The following is a 23585-nucleotide window of genomic DNA, read 5'->3' on the forward strand; positions in this document are numbered from 1 at the left end:
CGAGGCGGGGGTGGGGCGGGGCGGGGGGGGCGAGGCGGGGCGGGGGGGGCGAGGCGGGGCGGGGGGGGCGCCCAGGCGGTGGGGGGGCGAGACGAGTCCGGGGTGGGCCAGGCGGTCCGCGGGGACGCGCGGCGGGGCTCCGGGGCGAGGGGAGGGCCGGCCCGCCGCGCCCCCAGCCGGGCCGGAGCGGCGCGCGTCCCCGGTGCGCCCTCCCCGCGCGAGCGGAGCGGGCCGGCCCGCAGGTGCGCCCGGGCGGGGCCGCCGCCCACCCCCGCCCACCGCGCCGCGCGGCCGCCCCGTCCCGCCGCACAAAGCCGGGCCGGCCGCAGGCGGGAACGCGCGATCCGGCCGCTCCGGCCCCCGCCCGCCGCCCACGTGACCCTCCGAGGCGCCGCCGAGCCGAGCCCGGGCCGAGCTCTCGCCGGCGGGCGCGCCCCTCACGCCGGGAGCGGCGGGCCCCGCTGGGGTCTGGGCGCCCGCGCCGGCGCCCGAGTGCGCGTCCTCCCCGCCTCCCGGCTCCTCCTCCGCGCGTCCGAACCGCGGCCCCGCCCCGCAGTGAGCCCGCCCCGCGCTGCGGCCGGCTCGGTCGGTGAGGCGGCGTGGGCGAGGGGAGCCGCGCCCGCACTCGCGCCCCCGCCCGGCGAGGGGCGGGCCGAGGGGCGGTGCCGGCGGGGACGGCCCGCCGCTGCAGGGGGCGCCCGGGCGGCCGCACAAAGTTTCCGGCGCGCGGGCGGGCGAGGGCGCAGAGCCGGGCGGCCTGGCGGGCGGGTGGCCTTCCCGGGCGAACTTCGAAGAGCCGCGCCGGGCCCGGGTCTGCGCCGCCGGGCGGGGAGGGAGCCGGGTCCCGCGCCCGCCGGCCGGTGTGAGGGCCGCTCGGCAGGGCCGGTTCGTCGCCTTTCCCCGGAGGTGGCCGCCCGCATCCCGCCTTCCGGGCGCCGGGTGCGGGGCCGAAGCGGCGATGCGCGTCCTGGGAGCGTGGCTCGCGGCGGCGCTGGCGCTGGCGGGGCTCGCGGCGCTGCCCGGGCGCTCAGAAGGTGAGGCCGCCGGGTGTGTGGTGTGTGTGTGTGCGTGTGGAGATTGTGCAGTTTGAGGAGCGGAGCGGGTTTGCGGCGCTGCCCGGGCGCTCGGAAGGTGAGGGCGCCGCGTGTGCGAGAGTGTGTGTGCGGTGTGTGTGTATGTGGTGTGTGTGTGTGCGTGTGTGTCTGTGTGTGCGTGTGGGGATCGTGCAGTTTGAGGAGCGCAGCGGGTTTGCAGCGCTGCCCGGGCGCTCGGAAGGTGAGGGCGCCGCGTGTGTGTGTGTGGTGTGTGTGTGGGGTGTGTGTGTGTGTGTGCGTGTGTGTCTGTGTGTGCGTGTGGGGATCGTGCAGTTTGAGGAGCGCAGCGGGTCTCTGGCGCAGCCCGGGCGCTCGGAAGGTGAGGGCGCCGTGTGTGTGTGTGGTGTGTGGTGTGTGCGTGTGTGTCTGTGTGTGCGTGTGGGGATCGTGCAGTTTGAGGAGCGCAGCGGGTCTCTGGCGCTGCCCGGGCGCTCGGAAGGTGAGGGCGCCGTGTGTGTGTGTGGTGTGTGGTGTGTGCGTGTGTGTCTGTGTGTGCGTGTGGGGATCGTGCAGTTTGAGGAGCGCAGCGGGTCTCTGGCGCTGCCCGGGCGCTCGGAAGGTGAGGGCGCCGCGTGTGTGTGTGGTGTGTGTGTGTGTGTGGTGTGTGGTGTGTGTGTGCGTGTGTGTCTGTGTGTGCGTGTGGGGACCGTGCAGTTTGAGGAGCGCAGGGGTCTCTGGCGCTGCCGGGGCGGCGGAAGTTTCTGTGGGGCCGGAGCGAGCCGGGCGGCTGTCTCTGAGGAGACCCGGCTGGGGCCGCTTGGCGGCGCCGCGCTGTGGCGCGTGTGGCGAGTGTGCGGGCGGCGGGATTCCTTTCTCCGCCGCCTGCCGCGGGGCGAGCAGCCGCGGGAGCCGGCGGGGAGCGGGCGGCTCTCTCTTGCGCGAACGTACTTCGGCTCTTTGAGACGGAAATCCGCCTTCAAGCCTTCGCCCTCCCGCCCCATCTGTCCCCCAAAGTGCAGTCAGGGTCTCATGACCCGCGGGGGGAGCCCGGTCTGTCCCCCCAAAGTGCAGTCAGGGTCTCATGACCCGCGGGGGGAGCCCGGTCTGTCCCCCCAAAGTGCAGTCAGGGTCTCATGACCCGCGGGGGGAGCCCGGTCTGTCCCCCCAAAGTGCAGTCAGGGTCTCATGACCCGCGGGGGGAGCCCGGTCTGTCCCCCCAAAGTGCAGTTAGGGTTTCATGACCCGCGGGGGGAACCCGGTCTGTCCCCCCAAAGTGCAGTCAGGGTCTCATGACCCGCGGGGGGAGCCCGGTCTGTCCCCCCAAAGTGCAGTCAGGGTCTCATGACCCGCGGGGGGAGCCCGGTCTGTCCCCCCAAAGTACAGTTAGGGTTTCATGACCCGCAGGGGGAGCCCGTTCTGTCCCCCCAAAGTGCAGTTAGGGTTTCATGACCCGCAGGGGGAGCCCGGTCTGTGCCCCCAAAGTGCAGTTAGGGTTTCATGACCCAGTCTGTCCCCCCAAATTCCAAGTGACATTCCATGACCCGCAGGCAGAGCCTGGTCTGTCCCCCCAAATTTCAGGTGACATTACATGACCTGCAGGTGGAGCCCGGTCCTTCCCCCCAAATTCCAGGTGACATCCATGACACACAGCAGAGCCCGGTCTGTCCCCCCAAATTCCAGGGGGGCACCCTCCCCAGCGTAGACCGGCGGCGGGCCGCCTCCCTGGAACGCGATCAATGAGGCGGGGTTCGCGCAGTCCCTCCCCCTGCGCGTGGGCCCCGGGTCCGACCGTGGGACCCCAGCGCCCCGGGGAGGAGGGGGGTGGAGGCGGTCCGCGTCCCTCTCGGGGGAGGGGTCGAGGGTCACGGGGTGCCAGCCGGGCAAGCTGAGCGCCACCTGCCCCGCGGGCGGGGAGGGGAGCGGCCGGCCGATCCGCGGGGCGGGAGCCGGGGAGGACAAAGCCCGGCCCGGTCGCCCTCCAGGCGCCGCCGCAGCCGCCTCCTCCTTGGTGGCCGCCTGGGCGAGCAAAGCGGCGCCCTGCAGGGGACACCTCCCGAAGCGAAGAGGGCGCTGCCGAAGAGGGCGCTGCCGCCGCCCCGGGGAGCGCGTGGAGGGTGCCGTCCCGGGGAGCGCGTGGAGGGTGCCGTGCCGTCCCGGGGAGCGCGTGGAGGGTGCCGTGCCGTCCCGGGGAGCGCGTGGAGGGTGCCGTCCCGGGGAGCGCGTGGAGGGTGCCGTGCCGTCCCGGGGAGCGCGTGGAGGGTGCCGTGCCGTCCCGGGGAGCGCGTGGAGGGTGCCGTCCCGGGGAGCGCGTGGAGGGTGCCGTGCCGTCCCGGGGAGCGCGTGGAGGGTGCCGTGCCGTCCCGGGGAGCGCGTGGAGGGTGCCGTCCCGGGGAGAGCGTGGAGGGTGCCGTGCCGTCCCGGGGAGCGCGTGGAGGGTGCCGTGCCGTCCCGGGGAGCGCGTGGAGGGTGCCGTCCCGGGGAGCGCGTGGAGGGTGCCGTCCCGGGGAGAGCGTGGAGGGTGCCGTGCCGTCCCGGGGAGCGCGTGGAGGGTGCCGTGCCGTCCCGGGGAGCGCGTGGAGGGTGCCGCCCCGGGAAGCTCCTCCGGGCCCTGCGTGGGCTCCTTGGAGTGGCACGTTCTGTGGAAGTGCGTCTTTGTTGTGTTTGTGTATGTACATGGGCGTGTATGCTTGGAAACCCCAACTTGTAGGGCTTCATTATAATAAACCGCATGGGAGACTCAGTCCAGGCCACCCAAGCCTGAACTTGGCACTTAGAAAAATTGCTTTCCCTCCGTGGCAGTTTCTTAGCGCCCTATCCCAGCAATGCGAGAAACTGCTCTCACTTACATGGCTCACCAGGGGCAGTTGGAATGATGCCGTTTCTCTGCACCAAAGGGAAAAAGGTTATTTCAAGAGGTATTGAAATGGTAAAAGGCATTATTGAGAACCTACTGGGTGCACTCTTGGGAAGACTGGGCGCCCTACAGTGGGCAGAGTTTAAGAACCGCCAGTCTTTTGATTGGGGGTGGGGATGAGCCATGCAGACAGTATTCTTCAAAGAGTCTTAAGAAACGTCCCTTTTTCTTGTTCCACCCCACCTTTAAAGCATTCTGTAGTCATTTCACAAATTGGGTTGATAAATTGATAGATGTCTGAGAGTTCCCACCCAAGTCATACTGATGCTTATCTACAAGTGAATGAATGAATCACCGTGGACATTTATTGAACACACAATTACGTGCACTATGCTAAGCACTTTTCACACTTTGTCTCATTTACTTTATTTAATTAAGCCATATCACTCCCACAGACAAAATATCAGTTGTCATCGGATGAGACTTTGGTTTGGTTCCGTCAAGGTTTTCTTCTTTTAAAAATAAGAACGTTGCAGTCAAGAGTGGCAACCTTAAGGGTCTTAGAGATTTCGTCAAGTCTTTATCATTAGCCTAGGGAATGATTTTTAAAAATGGAAAGGAAGCATGTCCATGTGTGCTTCTCTTGGTGCTATGTGCTCCGCCACACCTTTGCTGGCCAGCTCCTGGCAGAGTTTGCTGTTCTCTGCAGTGCTCAGAGAAGGTGTCCTGCATGCTTCTAGCCTACCAGTCAATCCCTTCCACAGCTATGGCCGATGTAGGTGTGGTCTTCCTCGCTTGGCTGGTCAGGCTGGCTCCCAGTAGTTCTCATATCTCTAGTTCAGCTCCTAATACACAGTAGGTGCTCAGGAAAATTGGTCCCATGAACAAGTATTGCCAATCACATTCTTTTGAATTGAGCTTAACTGGTAGACTGGCCTCTGATTAGCTGGCTGACCTTGAATGAACCACCTAACTTCTTTGGGCTGTAGTTCTGTTTACTGAATGAGGAATCTGGCTAGGTGATAGTTCTAAAATGTTTTTGCTAATCAAGCACAGAAAAAAGATCAGCATCTGCTTTCAGTCGCAGCTTTCTAGTTCTAAATTTTAATTATCAAAAGGAAAATACATTTTTACTAGCAAATCATTGGTGGTGGTATTTTACATTGCCTTATATTGCTAAAATGGTAAACTACTATGGTTTAAGAACTTAATAAAATCAAGAAGTCACAGAAAAACTTCTTACATGGCCACTTTCTGAATCAGAGAAACTTGGCCATGGCATTTTCTGGAGAAACTCATTTTGAGTTGTGTTGACATGTGGAAATCCTGTGAAGTTATACCGGATTGAGCAGTTGCCTTGGATTAGGGAAGGGTCGTAGAACAGGAAGTTGAGAAAACTGAGCTCTAGTCTGTGTCCCATCACTGCCCATGTGACTTTAGGCAGCCCCACAACCTCCCAGGCTTTTCCTATAGATGCCATTGACAGATTACATTGAAAGGACCATGTGATAGACTGTGTTTTATTTATGTGGGTTGTCATCTCTGGTTCCACTCTTGCCTGGAGAGTCCCTTGATGAGGAACTCGCTGCTTAAAACTCAATGTTCGGGAAGACAAGACATTGGCTAGGAGAATAGCCTATCTCTCCATTCGTTCTATAAACGTTTGTTTATAAACGTTATTTATAAACGATAGCTATGTGTTAGGTTATGTTTGGTTGGGGGTGTACAGATATCAAAAAGAGAAACAAAACCAAACTCCTGTATTCCTTGCCCTCAAGGGGTTTGCATACCCAGAAATCACTAATATCAGTGGAGGAGCAGTAGGGCATTTGCTCTTTGCTGGGTTTCCCAGTATTGAAATGTTAGATACTGATTGCATCTTTGCATCTTCTGGCTTTGGTGACTCAGGCTAGTGGAAATAACGGGGTGATATACAGCCCTAACATACTGCCATCCCCTCTGAGGACTGGGTCTGGGTGTTACTCTCTGCATATAGTGTACATCGTCTAGGGGGACGCAGCATGCACATTCACTGTTACAGACTTGGGTGGCAACATCACTCGGCTGCACTTAGACACACGCAGTCATGAAGTACTCTCCACCACGTGGCTCAGAAGAGGGGAGGGACTGCCGCGTGGCGAAGTTGGAGCCTCGTGCCAAATCTTACAGTAGTTCCGAAACAGTTGGCCCATTTTCGTTTTAACTACTTTATTAATTGATCTGAATCCTAGTTGGCAATAATCAGGACACGAGCTGTCCTGTCAGTTCAGAAAATGATTCTATTTTAACTGTTCCACAGTGTATACAGCCATGTGCTGAATTATAATAACACAACATAAAGCCTGAACATTTAAATGCCAACCCGTGGCTGCTTGTTCCCATCGAGTCACGTTTTCGCAATGCCACGCTGTCCACATCTTTTCATGTCTTGTGGGTTATAGCTACCACCATTTCTTTGAACTGATGGGCCTGACATTTTGCGGCTCTGGGATTTAACTTCTCTGAGTTGCTCCGTCTACAGTTAGTTTCTAGAGTGAGTAGTTTCTGGATGTAAGTACTGGTACAGATTACGTCTCAGATTTTCTCTGAAAATACTGGATTTTGTAGAGGCATCTCATGAAAGAGTACATTATGATGTCCAAAACAGACATTTACTTGTTTAAATTTTATGCAGTAACGTTTTGTCTGTGTGACCTGCAAGAAATGGGCCAACCACATGGGAAGGAGAACAGCCCAGGTCTTGGGGCTGGGATTCCTTTGATGCACTGTAAAACTGCCTCACCCTGCAGAACCGTATGCACTTTCTCACTGGCTGTCGGATGTTAGAACTTAAGTTACCCAGCATCTCAGCTATATTCCTGCCCCAACTTTCATGGTTAGAGAACTCTAGCTCCTGTTGTCTTTCTGCAATGCACCCCCCTCCTTTTTCTCCTTTTAGATCTGCATCTCTCAGAATTCACCTTGAACTGGAGTTTTCATCATGGTTCAACCAAAGCCATAAATATAAACCTCAGATAGACCCACAATCATTTTGGTATTGCTTAAGAAAAAACATGATGAGTGGAGGGAGGGGCTTTGTGTCCTGTATCATGTGACTGATCGATTAGTGAAAAGGCTCCTGCTCTAGCTCCGGACAGAAGCCCCACACAGCACCCAACGCTGACTGACGTCCCCCTTCCATCCGCTGGTGGGTGGGCCGCCTGTGCTGAGGTCTATGCTTGCTTTGGCGACCGCGCCTGGCCTTGGCGGTGATAAATGTCTGATAGGACTGGGCGTCTTACTGGAGTGCTTTGTTTTCTCAAGAGAGTGGAAATGAGGTTTGGAAGCTGTGTTAATGGAGACTGATTCGTGCCACTGCCTTCCGGGTAGGCCTGTTCTGTTTTAGGAAAGCCCTCAGAGGGCAAAACTTATTTCTTTTGGAATTGTACATCATACGGTGACCCAAATTGAGTTATTTCCTTTTGCTAGTGATGGAATTTATCAGCAGCTCTACACTGTTTTGACTTGAGTCTCCAGCAGACGTTCGGCTTACCCAGGTGGCCACACTCAGCGCTGCTTATTTTTTCATGTTGCAGTGAGTTTATAACGTCTTTGTAAACTTCCAAAAATGGGTTTTGATGTGAGTACTCGGATACTTCTTAAGAAGCCTGGCGGGCGCGGTGCCTCACGCCTGTAATCCTAGCACTCTGGGAGGCCGAGGCGGGTGGATTGCTCGAGGTCAGGAGTTCGAAGGTCTCTACTATAAATAGAAAGTAATTAATTGGCCAACTAATATATATATATAAAATTAGCCGGGCATGATGGCACAAGCCTGTAGTCCCAGCTATTCGGGAGGCTGAGGCAGGAGGAGGATTGCTTTAGCCCAGGAGATTGAGGTTGCTGTGAGCGAGGCTGATGCCACGGCACTCACTCTATCCCAGGCAACAAAGCGAGACTGTCTCAAAAAAAAAAAAAAAATTAAAAAGAAGCTTGATTTCTTTTGAACCTTTGAAAGGAAATGACCTTGCTATGAAGTGGAGCAATGAAATTATTCTAAAGGTTAAAATTTTTTGTGTGTTTTTTCTAAAAGTTAAATTTTGTTTATTATAAAGGTTAAATTTTGTGAAATTGTACCTAAATGATGATGATCGTTATAATTCTTTAAACATCAGAAGTAATTAAATATGTCTATATAAGTAATTTAGAAAGTAAATTGTGTCGATATAGCTTATTTGAGATTTCGTTATTTTACATACACACATGCATATCCTTTCTTATGGCAAATCATAGACTGAAATACTAGGTCTTTGAAATGAGATTTCTTAAGGAAAAATAAGTCAATTAAGAAGAATTTCCCCCCAAGGTTTTATCTCAAGTTATTCTTATTTGAATGTCAAGAGCATGGAAAATCATTTCCATAGATTTGCCCATGGAGATCTCGGATTCAAACCCAAGTGTAAATAGTCATCTCATTTTCTTCAAAGTTTGTTCTTAATTCCATTATTGGTGAAGAGGGTATACTGGTGTTTCTCTGAGAAGTTAATATTTTTGAGACGTCATGAATGGTCTGTTAGAGGCAGGCGCGTAGTAAAATCTGTCCTTCTGTCCTTGGGACCGGGCTGTGGCACATTGTGGAGGTGTGCTTCTACCTGGGTGTGCATGTGCTGCTACGATCTGTTTTGCAGCCTCAGTTTCTGAGAGAGTAGCTGAGGCACACTGCCCACCTATTTCTAGGTTAGATCAGCACCTATCGCTCAGCTCAAAAATTGGTTGAGAATGTGGGTACATTTTTTTAATTAGATTATAATTTTAAGTTGTTTTCCAGTATAAAGCTTACAGATTTATTTTGTGATGTGTTAGTTATTCAGAATGTGTGGGCAGCCCATTCAAACTCAGCCTTCTTTCCATTTAGACCGTCTGTTGCTTTTCATTTGGTGCTTAATGGCGGGAACATAAAGACGCGTCAGTTCATAAGCAGCCCATCAGAAAAAAATTGAGTGAAAAGCGGGTTGAAAGAGTCGTGGAGGTCAGGAGCTGAATAGAAGAGTTCTTTTCAATAAACTACCACTTGTACTAACTACTCTGCTATAAAATGGTTTAATCTCCCTAAAGAGGTTTGCGCTGTGTTAAAGGCTGAAGCAGGTATTTTGTATTAATCAGCCAGGTGCCCAGGTGATACCTACAGGGTGGGGAATCAAAGAAATAGTAGCAGCCCTTTCCTAAGAGTGTGTGTGCGCTAATATATACAGTGTGGTAGGGTGTATGCAGCATTCCCTCATCCTTAGCAAAGATATCACAAGGACGTGTGCAAGAATGAGTTTACAAATGGATAGCACAGGCACAAAACATTGTGAGCTCAAAAGAGCATAATCCTGTGGGCTGGGAAGTCTCATGAAGGGGATGGGGTCAAGTTCAAGGCACTCGAAGAGACCGGCTGCGTCTCGTGTGGGGGACGAAATGAGCAAAGGCATCGGGACGTGAAAATATCTCACAGGGCCCTCAGTTGGCCTCTTGGGTGGGACTGGAGAATTGGTGTAAGCGAAGAGGGGCAGAGAAGCCTGGATAAATAAATTGGGACTGGATTACGGAGGCTTTGCTGACTTATCACAAAGAAAAATGTACACTGTATTCATAGCACATCGTTATAAATACATTTATTTTTAAATTGAAATAGTAAGTTTTGATGATGCTTTGCCTCGTGTGTGTCTGAGAAATGCTGTTTTGGTGTATGGGGTTATTTCCCCAGGGGAAGAAATGCTCAAGTTTTACGATTTTGGGACAAGCACAGTTTGCTGATGTGGTTTTAGCAGTAAGCCTGCTGTGCGGTGCTGCCGGTTCATTATGCACCTTTTAATTGTTGCTTTGTTTTCCCCACAGGTGCCTGTGTCCATCAGGGTTCCTTGTTGGCGGTAGGTCATTCTTAATATATTTGGTTTGTTTCTTTTGAATGTAAAATGATTGATTGAGGTTACTGAGTGAGTGAGGTGACCTTATCATTGTAAAATATGTTTATTTTCCTTCGCAGTTTGAGAATTAGCCCTCATCTTGGCACAATCATGCTCAATTATTGAATACCTTTTCCAGAGTAAATTAGTTCCATTTGGATACTCAGGTAATGGAAGAGAAGTTCAAACACCCAACACTCAATTTGCATTCTGTGGCTGTCTTTTGTGTTTTTTCAATCAGAGAGAAAATTAGATCCCGTCCTCTTGTCAGATACAAACTGGGGCACAGATTGTTTATCTTCCTGTTGCATTTGCTTCTACCTTTGAACCCTTCTCCAAAAAAAGTATGATTTGTAAATTCAGTAGAATAGGAAAGATTCCTGATTGTTACTTTGAATTATAAACTTAAGTTTTGGAGAATAACAAACAGATTAACATTTTATCTCTGAACCTTGCCATATAAGGTAGACTTGATTCTAAATTTAATGTCAGGATGGGCTCTCTTGAAGCTCTTACTCAAGGGGGGAGGGGGCATGGGCAACATATGTAACCGTAACACTTGTACCCCCATAATATGCTAAAAAAATAAATAAATTTAATGTCAGAATGACTTGGGGGGAAAGCTGATGTGAGTCTCCTGCATTTCTTTCCATTAATAATGCACTGTGGTGCATGGCAGTGTGTTAAAGCCTATTGAAAAGACCGTCTACACTCCACCAACTCTAGTAAATGGTGTGACAAGTCATTCCTCACCAGTTTTTTATTTTAGTTTAATAAATGCTATAATAAACCAGAACTAAAATGGTTGGAAAGGGTCTGCTCATTCACAGCACAGACTGCTGTTGACACGTGTGATATTAAGAAGTCGTCTCGCATTACCCTGGTGGTGTCGCAGCAGGTGAGGGATGTCTGAAGTCCATGAGTCTGGATACTGTAGACATTCACAGTAAGATTCTTGAATCTGAACTTTACATACTAGTTACTGGTGTGCAGATTTATGTCTTTTTCTTCTTTGTGTTTTTCTATTAAAGAATCAGGAAAAAGCCATTTTCCTTCTCTTTCTCATTCCATGCCCTTAAAAGCAGACTTTTCTTTCTGTATATATATTTAATATATTTTAGGAATCATTTTAAAATCAAAGTGCTCTAAAATCATCAGTTTTGGAGAGCTATAGTAGATGTGACAGACAATTCAGTTATCCATGTTAACACGGAGAAAATTGTTTATTGTATAGAATGCTACATAATTTTTCAGTATATTTTCATAGCTGCTGGTCCATTTGATACAGCAGACTAATAAAATAGGCAGGCCACGTGTTATTTTATACCTTCCTCCTCTTTGGTGGAGAACCAAGGAGGAGAGAGAGATGAAGACATTTGCTGAAGGTACCTGGCCATTAAATGGTGGACAGGAACAAGACAGCCTGTCTTTGTTGTTCCGCCTGTATCTGAAGACAAGTGGCTGGGTCATCTGCTGCAATTGACCTTGCCATGTATTATTGTGCATTTGAATGTGAAAGCATGAAATAATCGGGGAGGTATTTTGATCAAGTTAAAAGGAGAGACTGTCCAGCCAACTTGCATTTAGGACGACCTTGTTCCCCGTGCCGTGCCGGGGTGCGTCCGGGCTGGCGGCTGCTCGAGGCAGGCGGGCTGGGCGCTCTCACACCAGCACACACACTTCCAACACTCCGGTGACTTCTTTGCTCACCAAGGCTCTGCTGCATTAGTTTCAAAACCTCTTCACCAGCCTGAGCTACTGACTATGGCAGTTATGCAGTTCAGCCTGAGAGACACTACATTTGGCATCATCGTAAAGATTATTATTAAACAAATATTTATTGAGTGACAACTACAGACCTGCTGTTCTAGGCACTGGAAGGCAACAGGGAACAAACAGATAAAAATCCCTGCGCTCCTGGAGCTCGAATTCTGAAGAGTAGGGTATTTGTAGAGCACCGACAGGTGGGCTATGGGTAAGAGCCGCGGCGCCTGGGGGGTAGACAATCCTGGATGGGGGCCGAGGGCGGCGACTTTAAACAGGGTGATGAGGAAGGCTTCACCGAGAAGGTGGCATTTGCGAAAAGACAGACGGAAAGAGGTAATTGTAAGAGCTAGCCCCTGGGTATACAGAAGGGAGAATTCCAGAGGGAAACCGCCAGTGTGACGGCCGAAAGCAGAGCTTGAGGGCCGACGGGGAAGTGGGCGGAGGTCAGCGTGGCCAAGCACAGGACCAAGGCGCAGGGTGGCAGGAGGGGTCAGAGGGTGGACAGAGAGTGGAGGTCAGTGTAGCCAAGCACAGGACCAAGGCGCAGGGTGGCAGGAGGGGTCAGAGGGTGGACGGAGGGTGGAGGTCAGTGTAGCCGGAGCACAGGACCAAGGCACAGGGTGGCAGGAGGGGTCAGAGGGTGGATGGAGGGCGGAGGCCAGCGTAGCCAAGCATAAGACCAAGGCGCAGGGTGGCAGGAGGGGTCAGAGGGTGGACGGAGGGTGGAGGTCAGTGTAGCCGGAGCACAGGACCAAGGCGCAGGGTGGCAGGAGGGGTCAGAGGGTGGATGGAGGGCGGAGGTCAGCGTAGCCAAGCACAGGACCAAGGCGCAGGGTGGCAGGAGGGGTCAGAGGGTGGACGGAGGGCAGAGGTCAGCATAGTGGGAGCACAGGACCAAGGCGCGGGTTGGCAGGAGGGGTCAGAGGGTGGACGGAGGGCGGAGGTCAGCGTAGCCGGAGCACAGGACCAAGGCGCAGGGTGGCAGGAGGGGTCAGAGGGTGGACGGAGGGTGGAGGTCAGTGTAGCCGGAGCACAGGACCAAGGCGCAGGGTGGCAGGAGGGGTCAGAGGGTGGATGGAGGGCGGAGGTCAGCGTAGCCGGAGCACAGGACCAAGGCGCAGGGTGGCAGGAGGGGTCAGAGGGTGGACTGACGGTGGCCGGAGCACGGAGAGCCTCGTGCAGACCCAGCCTGGCCTTCTGGGTGGGGCGAGCCACTGGAGGAGCCAGCGAAGGGGAACGACAATATCTGACTTGTCATTTCATTAAACTGCTCAAACGAGAACGTGAAAAGAAATGAGTGTTCTTGTTTCTAGGGAAACTATGCTGAATACTTTAAAAAGACTCCGCAGAGCTGAGTCACTAAAAAAAATTGCTGTCAAATTAAGTGTGGGAGAAACAGCTATAAAAGATTTAGGGGAAAAACTTGAAAATCTAGAGAGTTTCTGTATTTGGATTTATTCGTAACCACTTTAAAGTTCCCTTCTCATTTGAAGGACACCGAAACTGGAAATCGCAGGCGATGCATTGTGGGCGTTGCCGGTTGTCTGTGCAATCATCACTGCTCTCTCTCCACACAGCCTGGGTTAGGGACAGACGGTGCGTCTGCCTCAGTGGAATTGGGGAGCGGGTGGACGTTTACATATTTGGAATGGAAATGAAGAGTTTAAGAACGTTTATGTACTATTCTAGGGTTCCCTGGCTAAGCAGCTCTTTGGGTGGAACGGGGCTTCACACCTAACAGCTGGCTCTGGGAATGGTGACCTGGTGTCCCTGCGGGTAATCCTGCCCGCATGTTCGCCACTTTAAAGGTGCAAGTGACTTCGGAACCCTTGTAGCCCAAACTCTCCATTTTATCAGTGAGGAAACTGGGCCAGGGGTGGGAGGTTCTTGAGGTCCATTCATTTCTCAGGTGAGTAGCCAGAAGTAGAAGGTTGGTCTGGATGAAAATGGCAAAGCATCAGCTTTACCCCGATGAACTTGTGGAATACATCAAGCAAATGGAAACATGGAATTAGGCTCTTGCTGCTACTTTAGTGCTGTCAGCCTGTCTTGCCAGGATTCCTCTCGCTGATAGCTTTTCTGCCTTATCACTCGTTGCTTAGGAAGCTGCCGGGTGCAACATTCGCCACCCTGGCAGCCGGACAGCCCTGGTTTTGATTCTTTCTCCTCTGCTGCAAACCAGCTCTGTGACCTGGGGCAAGTTGCGTACCTTCTGGAACCCCTGCCACCCCCATGTGACTCGGGGACAGGGAGAGCCTCTCCCACACCCAGATGCAGTCGCTGGCCCGTGCTCTTCTGCCATGACTAAATGCCTCTCGGACAGCCAAGAAGGACAAGAAGAAGGGACAGTTATTGAGCACCTACTATGTATTAGCATTTAGTACTCTCAGCATTCTCAGGGAAGACGAGCTGTCTTTGCCAGCGAAGAGGCTGAGGCTCAGAAAGTTTAGGGCATTTGTCCAGAGCTTCACAGTAAGAGCCGCAGGAACAGGTTCAAACCCTCTTCAGCCGTCGCGTTGAGCTTTCTGTTTCCCACAGCCAAGCCAGGCCACTTGCTGTGTCTGAAAACAGCTGGGTGATGTCACCACCTCAGTGCTGTGTGCCCACCCTGCTGCCACACCTGCCCTGCAGCTGTCCCTGCCCGTCTGTGTCGCTGACCTCCCGCAAACGCCAGCTGTCCCTGGCTGACCCCTTCCCGTGCAGCTGGGGCTGTGCTGCGCTGGCTTGCACTAGATTCACCACACGATGCAAGACGTGTCTGGAGGGTGACTTGGCCTTAAAAATATATGTAATATACAGTGTGTTATATGTGCATGTGTGCACACATGTATTTATGTAAGTGTGTGCGTATACATTAATATACACCCCGACTTGTGTCGCGTTGTGTCTGCCAACTTCCGACAGCGCTCTGGACTGCGCTGAGGGCCGAGGGTGATCCGGCCCTTAGCCACAGGGAGCCCTCGAGGTCTCCGTTGTGTGCCGAGTTCAGCTCTCTTCCTTCTCCTTTCTTAAATAGTCTTCCCTATCTTTCTCTTCTTTCCATTCCTCAGGCCAGAAATTGCCAGAAGGGACTAAAAATACCTTGAGAAGCACTGAATAATCTATTTTCAGATGCGTTTCTTACCCCACAATACCCGTGCACCCCCGGGCTCACGAGACTTTCTCTCAGTTCAGCCCTCGTGGAAGAGTGTGACGGCGTTAAATCAGGAATCCATCCGAGGGAAACTGCCGGGTAATACGTTTACCTGTGACAGGGCCATCCAGTGTGAGCAGGAAAATAAAGCTTTCATTTCAGAGTTTTCACATACCCTCAGTTCTTTTCCAACTATGTGAGGTTAAAAAAAAAAAAGTTAACTTTCTTTTTGCATCACTTCAAGCCAGCACTTCTGCTTCTTCCTGGGATGGATGGATTGACTCTCCAGTTTTTCTGTCTGCGAAATGGAGATGAAGTACTTACTTCCCGGGATTGTTGTATGACTATTCAAATTTAAACTTTAATCGAAATTAAACAGTGTTTAAAGTTCAGGTTTTCAGCGTCGCTAGGCAAGATTAGGGGAGATCAGCACGAAGCAGTCAGCCCGGCGATCGTGGCCTGCGGTCCGCAGTGGGGCTGCTGCAGTTGCCGCCGCGAGGCCGCGACGGTTAGCAAGGCCGACAAACCGCTCCTCTTCCCTCCATCAGACGCGTTAGGTGTTGGGATTTTCCTACTCGGAATACTTCTGCTGACAAAGTGTCCCATAAGGCATTAATTTTTAGCAAATTTGAAAGAAAGTTTTTCACAGATAATAAAAAATGTGTTCCCATTCCTATATTCTAAAAAAAAAAAAAAAAAAAAAATGTGGAGTGCTGAGTATATATGATAGGTAACAGCAGGAAGATCCAGGCTTTGGAGTTTGAATTTTGGTGCCACTGTGTACCTGCTGTGTGGTCTCAGATATGACACTTTGTGTAGTTGAGTCCTAACTTCATCTTCTGCATAGCGGGGGTCCTGTTCCTCATCGGGTTAGTGTGGCCATTTGTGGAGAGCCTGCGTGTGAAAGAGCCCAGAACTGCGCCCCAGGGAACAGGCGCTCACATCCCTAGGTGACGACAGGGCGCTGGAGTGGACATGCGTGAGCAACACGTCCGAGTGTCTTGTCTAGGTCCTGCTTTGGACTCACTAGCTTGTAGCATGGAGTGAGTCAGCTGAATGCAGTGGGGTCTCAGTCCCTAAATTTGTGAAATAATTGTTGTATTAGACGCTCCTCGAGACTCCCAGAGCTTCTGCAGTGGTGGGAGCGTGCCGCAGCCGCGCCGTCCACATGCGGCAGCCGTGAGCCCCGCGTGGTTGTTGAGCACGTGAACAGTGACTAGTGATGCTGGGGAAACTGAACTTTAAATTGTGTTTAGTCTTGATTAAAGTTTACATTTGCGTAGCCACACATGGCTAGTGGCCACTGAGTTGGGCAGCGCAGCTTTAGAGCTTAAAGCTCTAGTATTTAAGCTTGCAGTATGGCTTCGCGCCTGGTTCTCACTCGGGTGAAAACTTGCTGCACAGTCTCAGCAGTTGTGAGAAAGGTGACAGGACATTTGTCGTATGCCTGAGATTGCTGTTTGTTCGTTTATATAATTTGACCGCTTTTGAGGTCAACTCCGCTACGACGCTACTGTCTCCATTGCTCCATATGTTTTCTTTTTTTTTGTTTAGTGGATGTGTAATAGCAGGTAATGTTTTCTTGAATAAAAGAAAAAGGGGAGAGTTAGAGCTGACCCATCACCTGCAGTCAAGTTTACATATCCCTTTAACATTTTCATAATTTTTTTTTTATGTTTTGTCACAATCTAGTGTACTCCTGGGAGTGCTATCCATTGTTTATATTGCAGAAAAAAATTGGGAACTTCTGGTCTAATCTGTGGGCATTGTTTATTAGGGTTAAGATTAAGGAAGACAGAGCTCTTCGGTGCCAGTCTTTAAAAATTGGTGTGCTGTAGTGTTACTTTGTTTTATTTGAAACTGCGACACAAAAGAGGTAGTTCCATAGATGGGAAACTGTCTCCAAATTGTATTTGTGCTAGCATTCATCAACATGCTCAAGAGATTTTAGAGAGAAGAGAAATGAAAAAATTTGGAGGTTTTCCCTGTAACTGCTCAAAGTTCCCACAGTCACTTAGTGAATCTTGGTCAGTGGCTGCTTTGGAAGCATCCGGAAATCTCAGCAGTGGGGATGGTGCTTGGCCTCCTCTATGAGGCTTCCCCAGAGGGGAAGCCATACAATCAGCCATTCCTCAATTTCCCTTAAGGGTGTTGGGTGTTGTGGGATGTCTCTGTTTTTAATTACAGCTTAACAAGAATTTATCATTTTTTATACCTCTAGCCTTTCTTCATTTATTTTAAAATACAGGAATATGCTTTTCAGTGGGAATGTCACTGTATAATAAAATATACTTATTTGTGGGGAAAACTTTATGTTTTTTTGCAACACATCATTGCTGTGCTAGGTGCTGGCATAAAGTTAGAGAGGTAGTGAGCTTCCTGTAACTAGAGGTATTCCAGTTGAGACTGGACAAACAGAGTCAGGCATGAGAGAGTGGTGGCTTGGTCTAGATGGCTTCCAAAGGCTCCTCGAATTTGGGTTCTCACATGTGGATGGGAGGTTAGAGCTGCGCGTTTCTGCCTAAGAAAGGAGGCGTTGGGAGGGAGAGGGTGAGGACAGCCCCTGACTCCCCAGTGTGCGAGGAGGGGGTTCTCCCCCGCGTTTTCACAGGAAGAGACTTTGTCCGCGTGGTGCCAGGTAGGGAGAATCGTGCTCCAGGTGCCTCAGAGAAGTTTTTTTTCCCTTGCTGGGTTTTTGTAAATTGCTCAGCATAATTAGATGTGCTGGTTTCCTATTTGGGAATTTATATCTTCTCAGAATAATTGTGTGAGAGGAATAATACAAGATATTTTGTATTTTTATTGATGAATAATCCATATGCATTTTTATTCCTATTCATATTCTCGTAGTAGGAACAGATGTTTTAAGTTAACAAACACATTTCTTATGCTTTGTTTTGAATGTAGAAGATGCAGCTGAGCTTGGCGGCTGTATTAATCTGCCCAAACTGTGCTATGCGTGATCATACATCTCAATTTTCTGGTCAGACTACACGTTCCTCCCAACTTTTTTTTTTAAAGTTTGTGTCATATTTGCTCCAAATTACCTAACCACATAGTACCTTATTTTGTGTTTTTCCCCATTTCTGTTTATAACTGCAAAATATATACGTGTACATGTGTCTATTTTATACATGGTGCATTATATTAAATATATGCATATATATATATACACACACACATATATATTGCCTCAAATAGGCCCATCACTCATTTATGATGCCTTATGGTATTACCATGTTAGAGCTTGCTTACTTTTTAAAGTCCTTTCCTTGGCCCAGCCTGGTGGCTCACGCCTGTAATCCTAGCACTCTGGGAGGCCGAGGCGGGAGGATCACTCAAGGTCAGGAGTTTGAGACCAGCCTGAGCAAGAGCAAGACCCCGACTCTACTAAAAAATAGAAAGAAATTAATTGGCCAACTAAAAATATACAGAAAAAATTAGCCAGGCATAGTGGTGCATGCCTGTAGTCCCAGCTACTTGGGAGGCTGAGGCAGGAGGATTGCTTGAGCCCAGGAGTCTGAGGTTGCTGTGCACTAGGCTGACACCACAGCACTCTAGCCTGGGCAACAGAGTGAGACTCTGTCTCAAAAATAAATAAATAAATAAAAATAAAGTCCTTTGCTTACTCGGGGGAAGATAATATATGAATAACAAATGACAATTGAGTTAAACTAGCTTATGTTTTCTTGGAATTTGAATTACAAATGTCTAAAGAAAAGTTGCCTTTGAAAATTTTGTATGGATAGCATTTTGCTTCTGCGACAAGAAGGAACACTTAAATGTATCATTGGCACAAATAGTTAAAACAAGTCACTCATCAGTTTTATGTAAAATAAGCGTAGCACTTTCTGGTGTCCCACCTAAGTTCTTTTAGCAGTGATTTCTGAGGCTCCCAGAACTAATAAGCTAAATGAAAGGAAGAAGGAAAGGGAAAAGCTTTCATAGTGAGAAACAGTTTATTGTTAGTACCCAGGAGGCTCCTGAGTTTGGGCCATGACCTGTGGGTTCTTTCCTGACAGCTCCCAAGATTGGCTATTTATTAAATTTATGTCATTCTCTTCCTCTAAAGGGAAATCGAATGGGTGGGGAGGGACCAGGCAGGGGCGAGTGTCTGATCCGAGAGCAGGTTTCACTGTTCCTTGTACCTTACATTCTTGAAATGGTTTGGTAATAGTGAGCAGGAGAGAATCATTAACAGAAAGAGACACTTATTATTCTTTGGTGCTCTTGCCGTATTGAGTTACCCTATAATCTAGAATGAAACTGGTCTAAGGAATGCGAGATCGGGGACAAAAGGGCCCTGAAATTAGAGGCTAAGAAGAGACTTCTCCCTCTCATATTTGCCGTAGGTGTGTGCAGAAGTAATGATCCAACTGATTCCAAAGCCACTTATCAATCCACTACCACGTGCTAGACCCTGTGGTGGGGTGTATGGGGAATGCCAAGATTAATAAGACATGAGTCGTATCCCTGGAATATGTTGCCTAGGCAACAGCCTTTTCCCCCCTTTCTTTGTTGGCAGAGTCCTGATTTTCTTCCAGACTTCCACCCCTTCCTCACGTGACTCGTGCAGTCCTCGCTGTGAGCCAATCAGGAAACTTATATTCCCTTGCAAGCGACTGGCTTAGGAGTGGGTATGTGACCAGTTGTGCCCAAGGAGACGCGCATGGAGGTCTGCTAAGACTGCTGGGTGTTCCAGAGGGCCCTGTGATAGTACCTCCTCCCCCAGTTCTGAACAAGTTGAAAACTAAAACAGAGTAAAATACAGGAGTCAAATATCACCCTTTATCTTTTAACAAGTGAAGCTAGTTGGAGGGCATAGCTTAGTTTTCTTAGCTAAGTGGGCTGCCGATCCTGCACCCTCAGAGCTGGGCAGACACAGGCACCACAGGCAGTCTTGCCGGGCGGCTTTCCCACGTAGGAGGACTGCCGACCCTGCTCCCTCAGAGCTGGGCAGACACAGGCACCACAGACAGTCCTGCCGGGTGGCTTTCCCACGTGAAGGGCTGCCGACCCTGCACCCTCAGAGCCGGGCAGACGCAGGCACCAGAGACAGTCTTGCCGGGTGGCTTTCCCACGTGAAGGGCTGCCGACCCTGCACCCTCAGAGCTGGGCAGACACAGGCACCACAGACAGTCTTGTTGGGCGGCTTTCCCACGTGAAGGGCTGCCGACCCTGCACCCTCAGAGCCGGGCAGACGCAGGCACCATAGGCAGTCTTGCCGGGCGGCTTTCCCACGTAGGAGGGCTGCCCAGGAGAGAGTTACGGCTTGCTGGAACAGACAAAAACTGACGCTCCTGGTTGACAGGTTTGCTCCCTAGCAGAGGAGGGAAGGCAGAGCTGAGTCAAGCATGACTAGCTGCTCTTTCACATTTAGCAGTGAGATAGCTCATGCCACCCCCCCAGGGATAAGAAAGGCCTGGGGTTACATGTTGATATTCCTTCAGAGAAAGGAAACCTCAGCAGTGGGAAAGAAGAATTCTCCGTTAATGGGAGACCTTGAAGGCTAGTCTCTGAGCACTGGCACAGACGGAGCCATCTCTGGCAGGGCTGCGAAGATTCTGCAAGCATTAGAACACCTGGCCAGCACACCGAGGTTGATGGGGAGAAAGAGGGAAGCGTTTGACGCCTTGAGGAGTCTGGTCGTTGATCTGCTGACTTAACCAGCCCAGAAACTGGCCTTCCTGGGGAAGTGTTGTATGAGCTAGGAAATTCCCTTATTGTTTAAGCCAAAATAAATTGGATTTTATGTTACTGCGTCCAAAGCATTTGAACTAATATCGTATAATCAGATAACTAACTTAGTCCACGGCACTTTGGGATAAGTGTCGGTAAATAGGAGCATGGCAGCATGGTGAAGGCTGTGAGTTCTGATTCTTGGGTTTAAGTCTGAGGTCTTCACTACTGTTCAACCCTGGGCAAGTTACTTACCTCCTCTCTGAACCTGTATTACAGAGGTGTTGCAAAGATAAATGAGATACTGCATGAAAGCACTTGAGATAAAGTAAATACATGTTAGCAATTGAGGATACTGTTATTCAGGATTCAGGAGGAAACCTCTTGATCTTGGCCTTGAAATACGGGTCAGTTGAGAATTGAGAGAGATGAGAGAAAGGCTGTTAAGATAGAGGATCAGCATGAGTAAAGGCCGAAGTGGCAAGAGGAGTCCGGTTTGATTGAAGCGAGGGAAGTGACGGGATGGAGCACTGAGAGCAGGATTTTCAACTCGGATCACACAGGGCCTGGAACAAGGCGTTCGGATCACACTCTGCAGGCAGTGGGGACCCTTCGAAGTGGAAATCATTCACTCCCGAATTCAGACTCCGTCCCTACAAACTGACTAGGGGATTGTTGGAGAGGAGGTATCATGGTGCTAGCCCCTGCTGTGTTCCTTCCATCTGGTTTCCCTGTGTGAGACGTAGTTGCTCTGCAGGGCCTCGCAGAGGCTGTGGGTGGCTCCATGCAACTGGCCGTCGTGTTGAAAAGATGGGTTTGCAGACATCTTCCAACAGCGAGCCAGAGCTGTTAGGTCCGTTATTGGTTCAGCAAACATGGGCTCTTCTGGCATTGTATCAAGAGGAACTAACTCCCTATTAATAGGCATCAATCCACTCACTTAATCCGCCCACAGTGATGATCTCCCTGTCCTCCAGGTGCTGGTACCTCTTTTTCCTTCCTCTTTAATCTAAATGGTATTTCCCATTTCTCCTTCGCAATTTGCAAAGATTAAATTATGTTCTATATAATATTAGGGTTTTTAAAAAAAGCACATTTTGTTGTATTCAATTTTCTTTTTAAAATGGAAGCCTGCTTATATATACTACCCCAGATGTTGAAGAGTATAGTTTTTCTCTAATGCTGAACAACAGAACTATATTATTTGCTTACAGAATTTTATCAGAAATACCAATTCCTATACCTAAAGTGTGTTTTTTCAAAGAAAGATCAAGTGTGGTCAGATACTTTAAGGAGTAATAGGACCTCTTGAAAAACATGAACTGCTGGGAAAGATTCTTAATATCCTGAGGTCTTGACCTCTTATCTGGGATTCCCTGAAAAAATACCTCCTCATAAATTGTAAGCTCAACCTATAAAAATATATATATATTTCCTGAGGTCTTAGGAAGAAAGGAGAAGATTTTATAAGAATAAGGTGACTCAAGTGCATATGAGAAGGAGAGAAAGTCATGTTGGATGGCTGTTTTGGTTGCTGCTTCAGAGGAATCAGTTAAGCTGTTGAAGGTAAATAAGTATCTTTTTATATTTCTTACTCTGTTCACTTATGATTAGGAGGAAAAATTCTCAGTACCAGTCAGGAGATAGATATAAAGCATAATACAAGAAACACTGTGAACATGTATATTCCTGTGAGGTGTTTTTATACAACTTATGAGGGATCCTAAGTAAGGGTGATTGTATCTTTAAAACTATGAATTCCATTTTTTTGGTATTATAAATTATTAACGTAAAGAGAAAGCAATTTAAAAAGATAAACAGTAGTGTTTTTTGAAAACCAAATCATAAAATGCAGAATATCGTTCCAACTTTTGAGGAATGAGAGCTTTGTTTCTTGTGTTTCTCGGTGAAAATGGCCACATTATTTTTATTTATTATATTAAAAGTAATACAGACTGCTCTAAAAGGAAAGAAATCAGACAAATATAAAAAGAATTGGGGAAAAACTCCATTAATCCCAGTAATTCCAGAAACAAAAATAATTGTTACTAAATATTAGCTGAATTTATTGCAGAACCTTTTCTATTCATGTATGTGTGCATTTAACATAAATCAGGCATTAAAAAAACGTGTGTTGTTTGGCCACCTATTTTTTAAGCTGAATACTATGTAGTAAAATCTTTCTATGTCAGTACACACAGATTGACACCATTATTCATCATGGATAGACTGTAAGTTATTTTATCCATCCCTTTTAATTATATTCATATTAATGCAATATTCTGATTTTGTTCATTTTTAAAAATCGATGGTATACAAGATGGTGTTGACAAATTTGATAAAATTTGATAAAGATGTTTAAAGATCTCCAACAGTGTAAAACTAAAGAGAAAAATTCAATAGAATACAGGTTTTCAAATCTTTAGTGTTATGAAGAATTACTTAGTAAAACTTATAAGGAATTCATGCAAATATTTAAGAATACCACCAAACTTTAGTAATTAAACTGGCTAAGAGGAAGAATAGAAAGTTCATGTAAGAGAAAACACAAGCAGCAGACAAATATATTAAGAAAAATCAAGTAAAAACTAAACTGTTAATGGGTTATCATCTTATAACTATTTGAAAAAAATTGAATTGAGCCCAGTTTTGATGAGACTTCTGGGAATTTGCCTTAAGGAATCACTAGAGAAGAAAGAAAAGTTATATATGAAGAAGTTTTGGCTGGGCGCGGTGGCTCACGCCTGTAATCCTAGCACTCTGGGAGGCTAAGGCGGGCGGTTTGCTGAAGGTCAAGTGTTCGAAACCAGCCTGAGCAAGACCCCGTCTCTACTATAAATAAAAAAGAAAGAAAGAAATTAATTGGCCAACTAATATATACAGAAAAAATTAGCCAGGCATGGTGGTGCATGCCTGTAGTCCCAGCTACTTGGGAGGCTGAGGCAGGAGGATCGCTTGAGCCCAGGAGTTGGAGGTTGCTGTGAGCGAGGCTGACGCCATGGCACTCACTCTAGCCTGGGCAACAAATCGAGACTCTGTCTCAAAAAAAAGAAGTTTCTTTGTGATACTGTTTGTATTATGAAATAAGAAGCTATCTAAATGTCTACATTGGAGGAGTGGCTAAGTGAATCACCATAGGCTAGCTCGACATGGGATGTTACCGAGCCATTAAAGTAATAGATTTGAAGACCATC

At 49.1% G+C, this 23585-nt stretch overlaps 1 protein-coding gene across 1 annotated transcript in view; it reads left to right on the top strand.

Annotated features, from left to right (window-relative positions):
- Nucleotides 1–861: 861 nt before the first annotated feature.
- Nucleotides 862–23585, top strand: part of FRAS1 (Fraser extracellular matrix complex subunit 1) — a 293078-nt gene continuing 270354 nt past the window's right edge. The window contains exons 1-2 of the mRNA XM_075998690.1: nucleotides 862–1034; nucleotides 9745–9776. Of these exons, the coding sequence (XP_075854805.1) occupies nucleotides 959–1034; nucleotides 9745–9776 (108 nt within the window). The 5' untranslated portion in view covers nucleotides 862–958. The remainder of the gene's footprint in view (nucleotides 1035–9744; nucleotides 9777–23585) is intronic.

The sequence above is a fragment of the Microcebus murinus genome, chromosome 29 (assembly GCF_040939455.1).
Source record: "Microcebus murinus isolate Inina chromosome 29, M.murinus_Inina_mat1.0, whole genome shotgun sequence".
Taxonomy (NCBI): Eukaryota; Metazoa; Chordata; class Mammalia; order Primates; family Cheirogaleidae; genus Microcebus; species Microcebus murinus.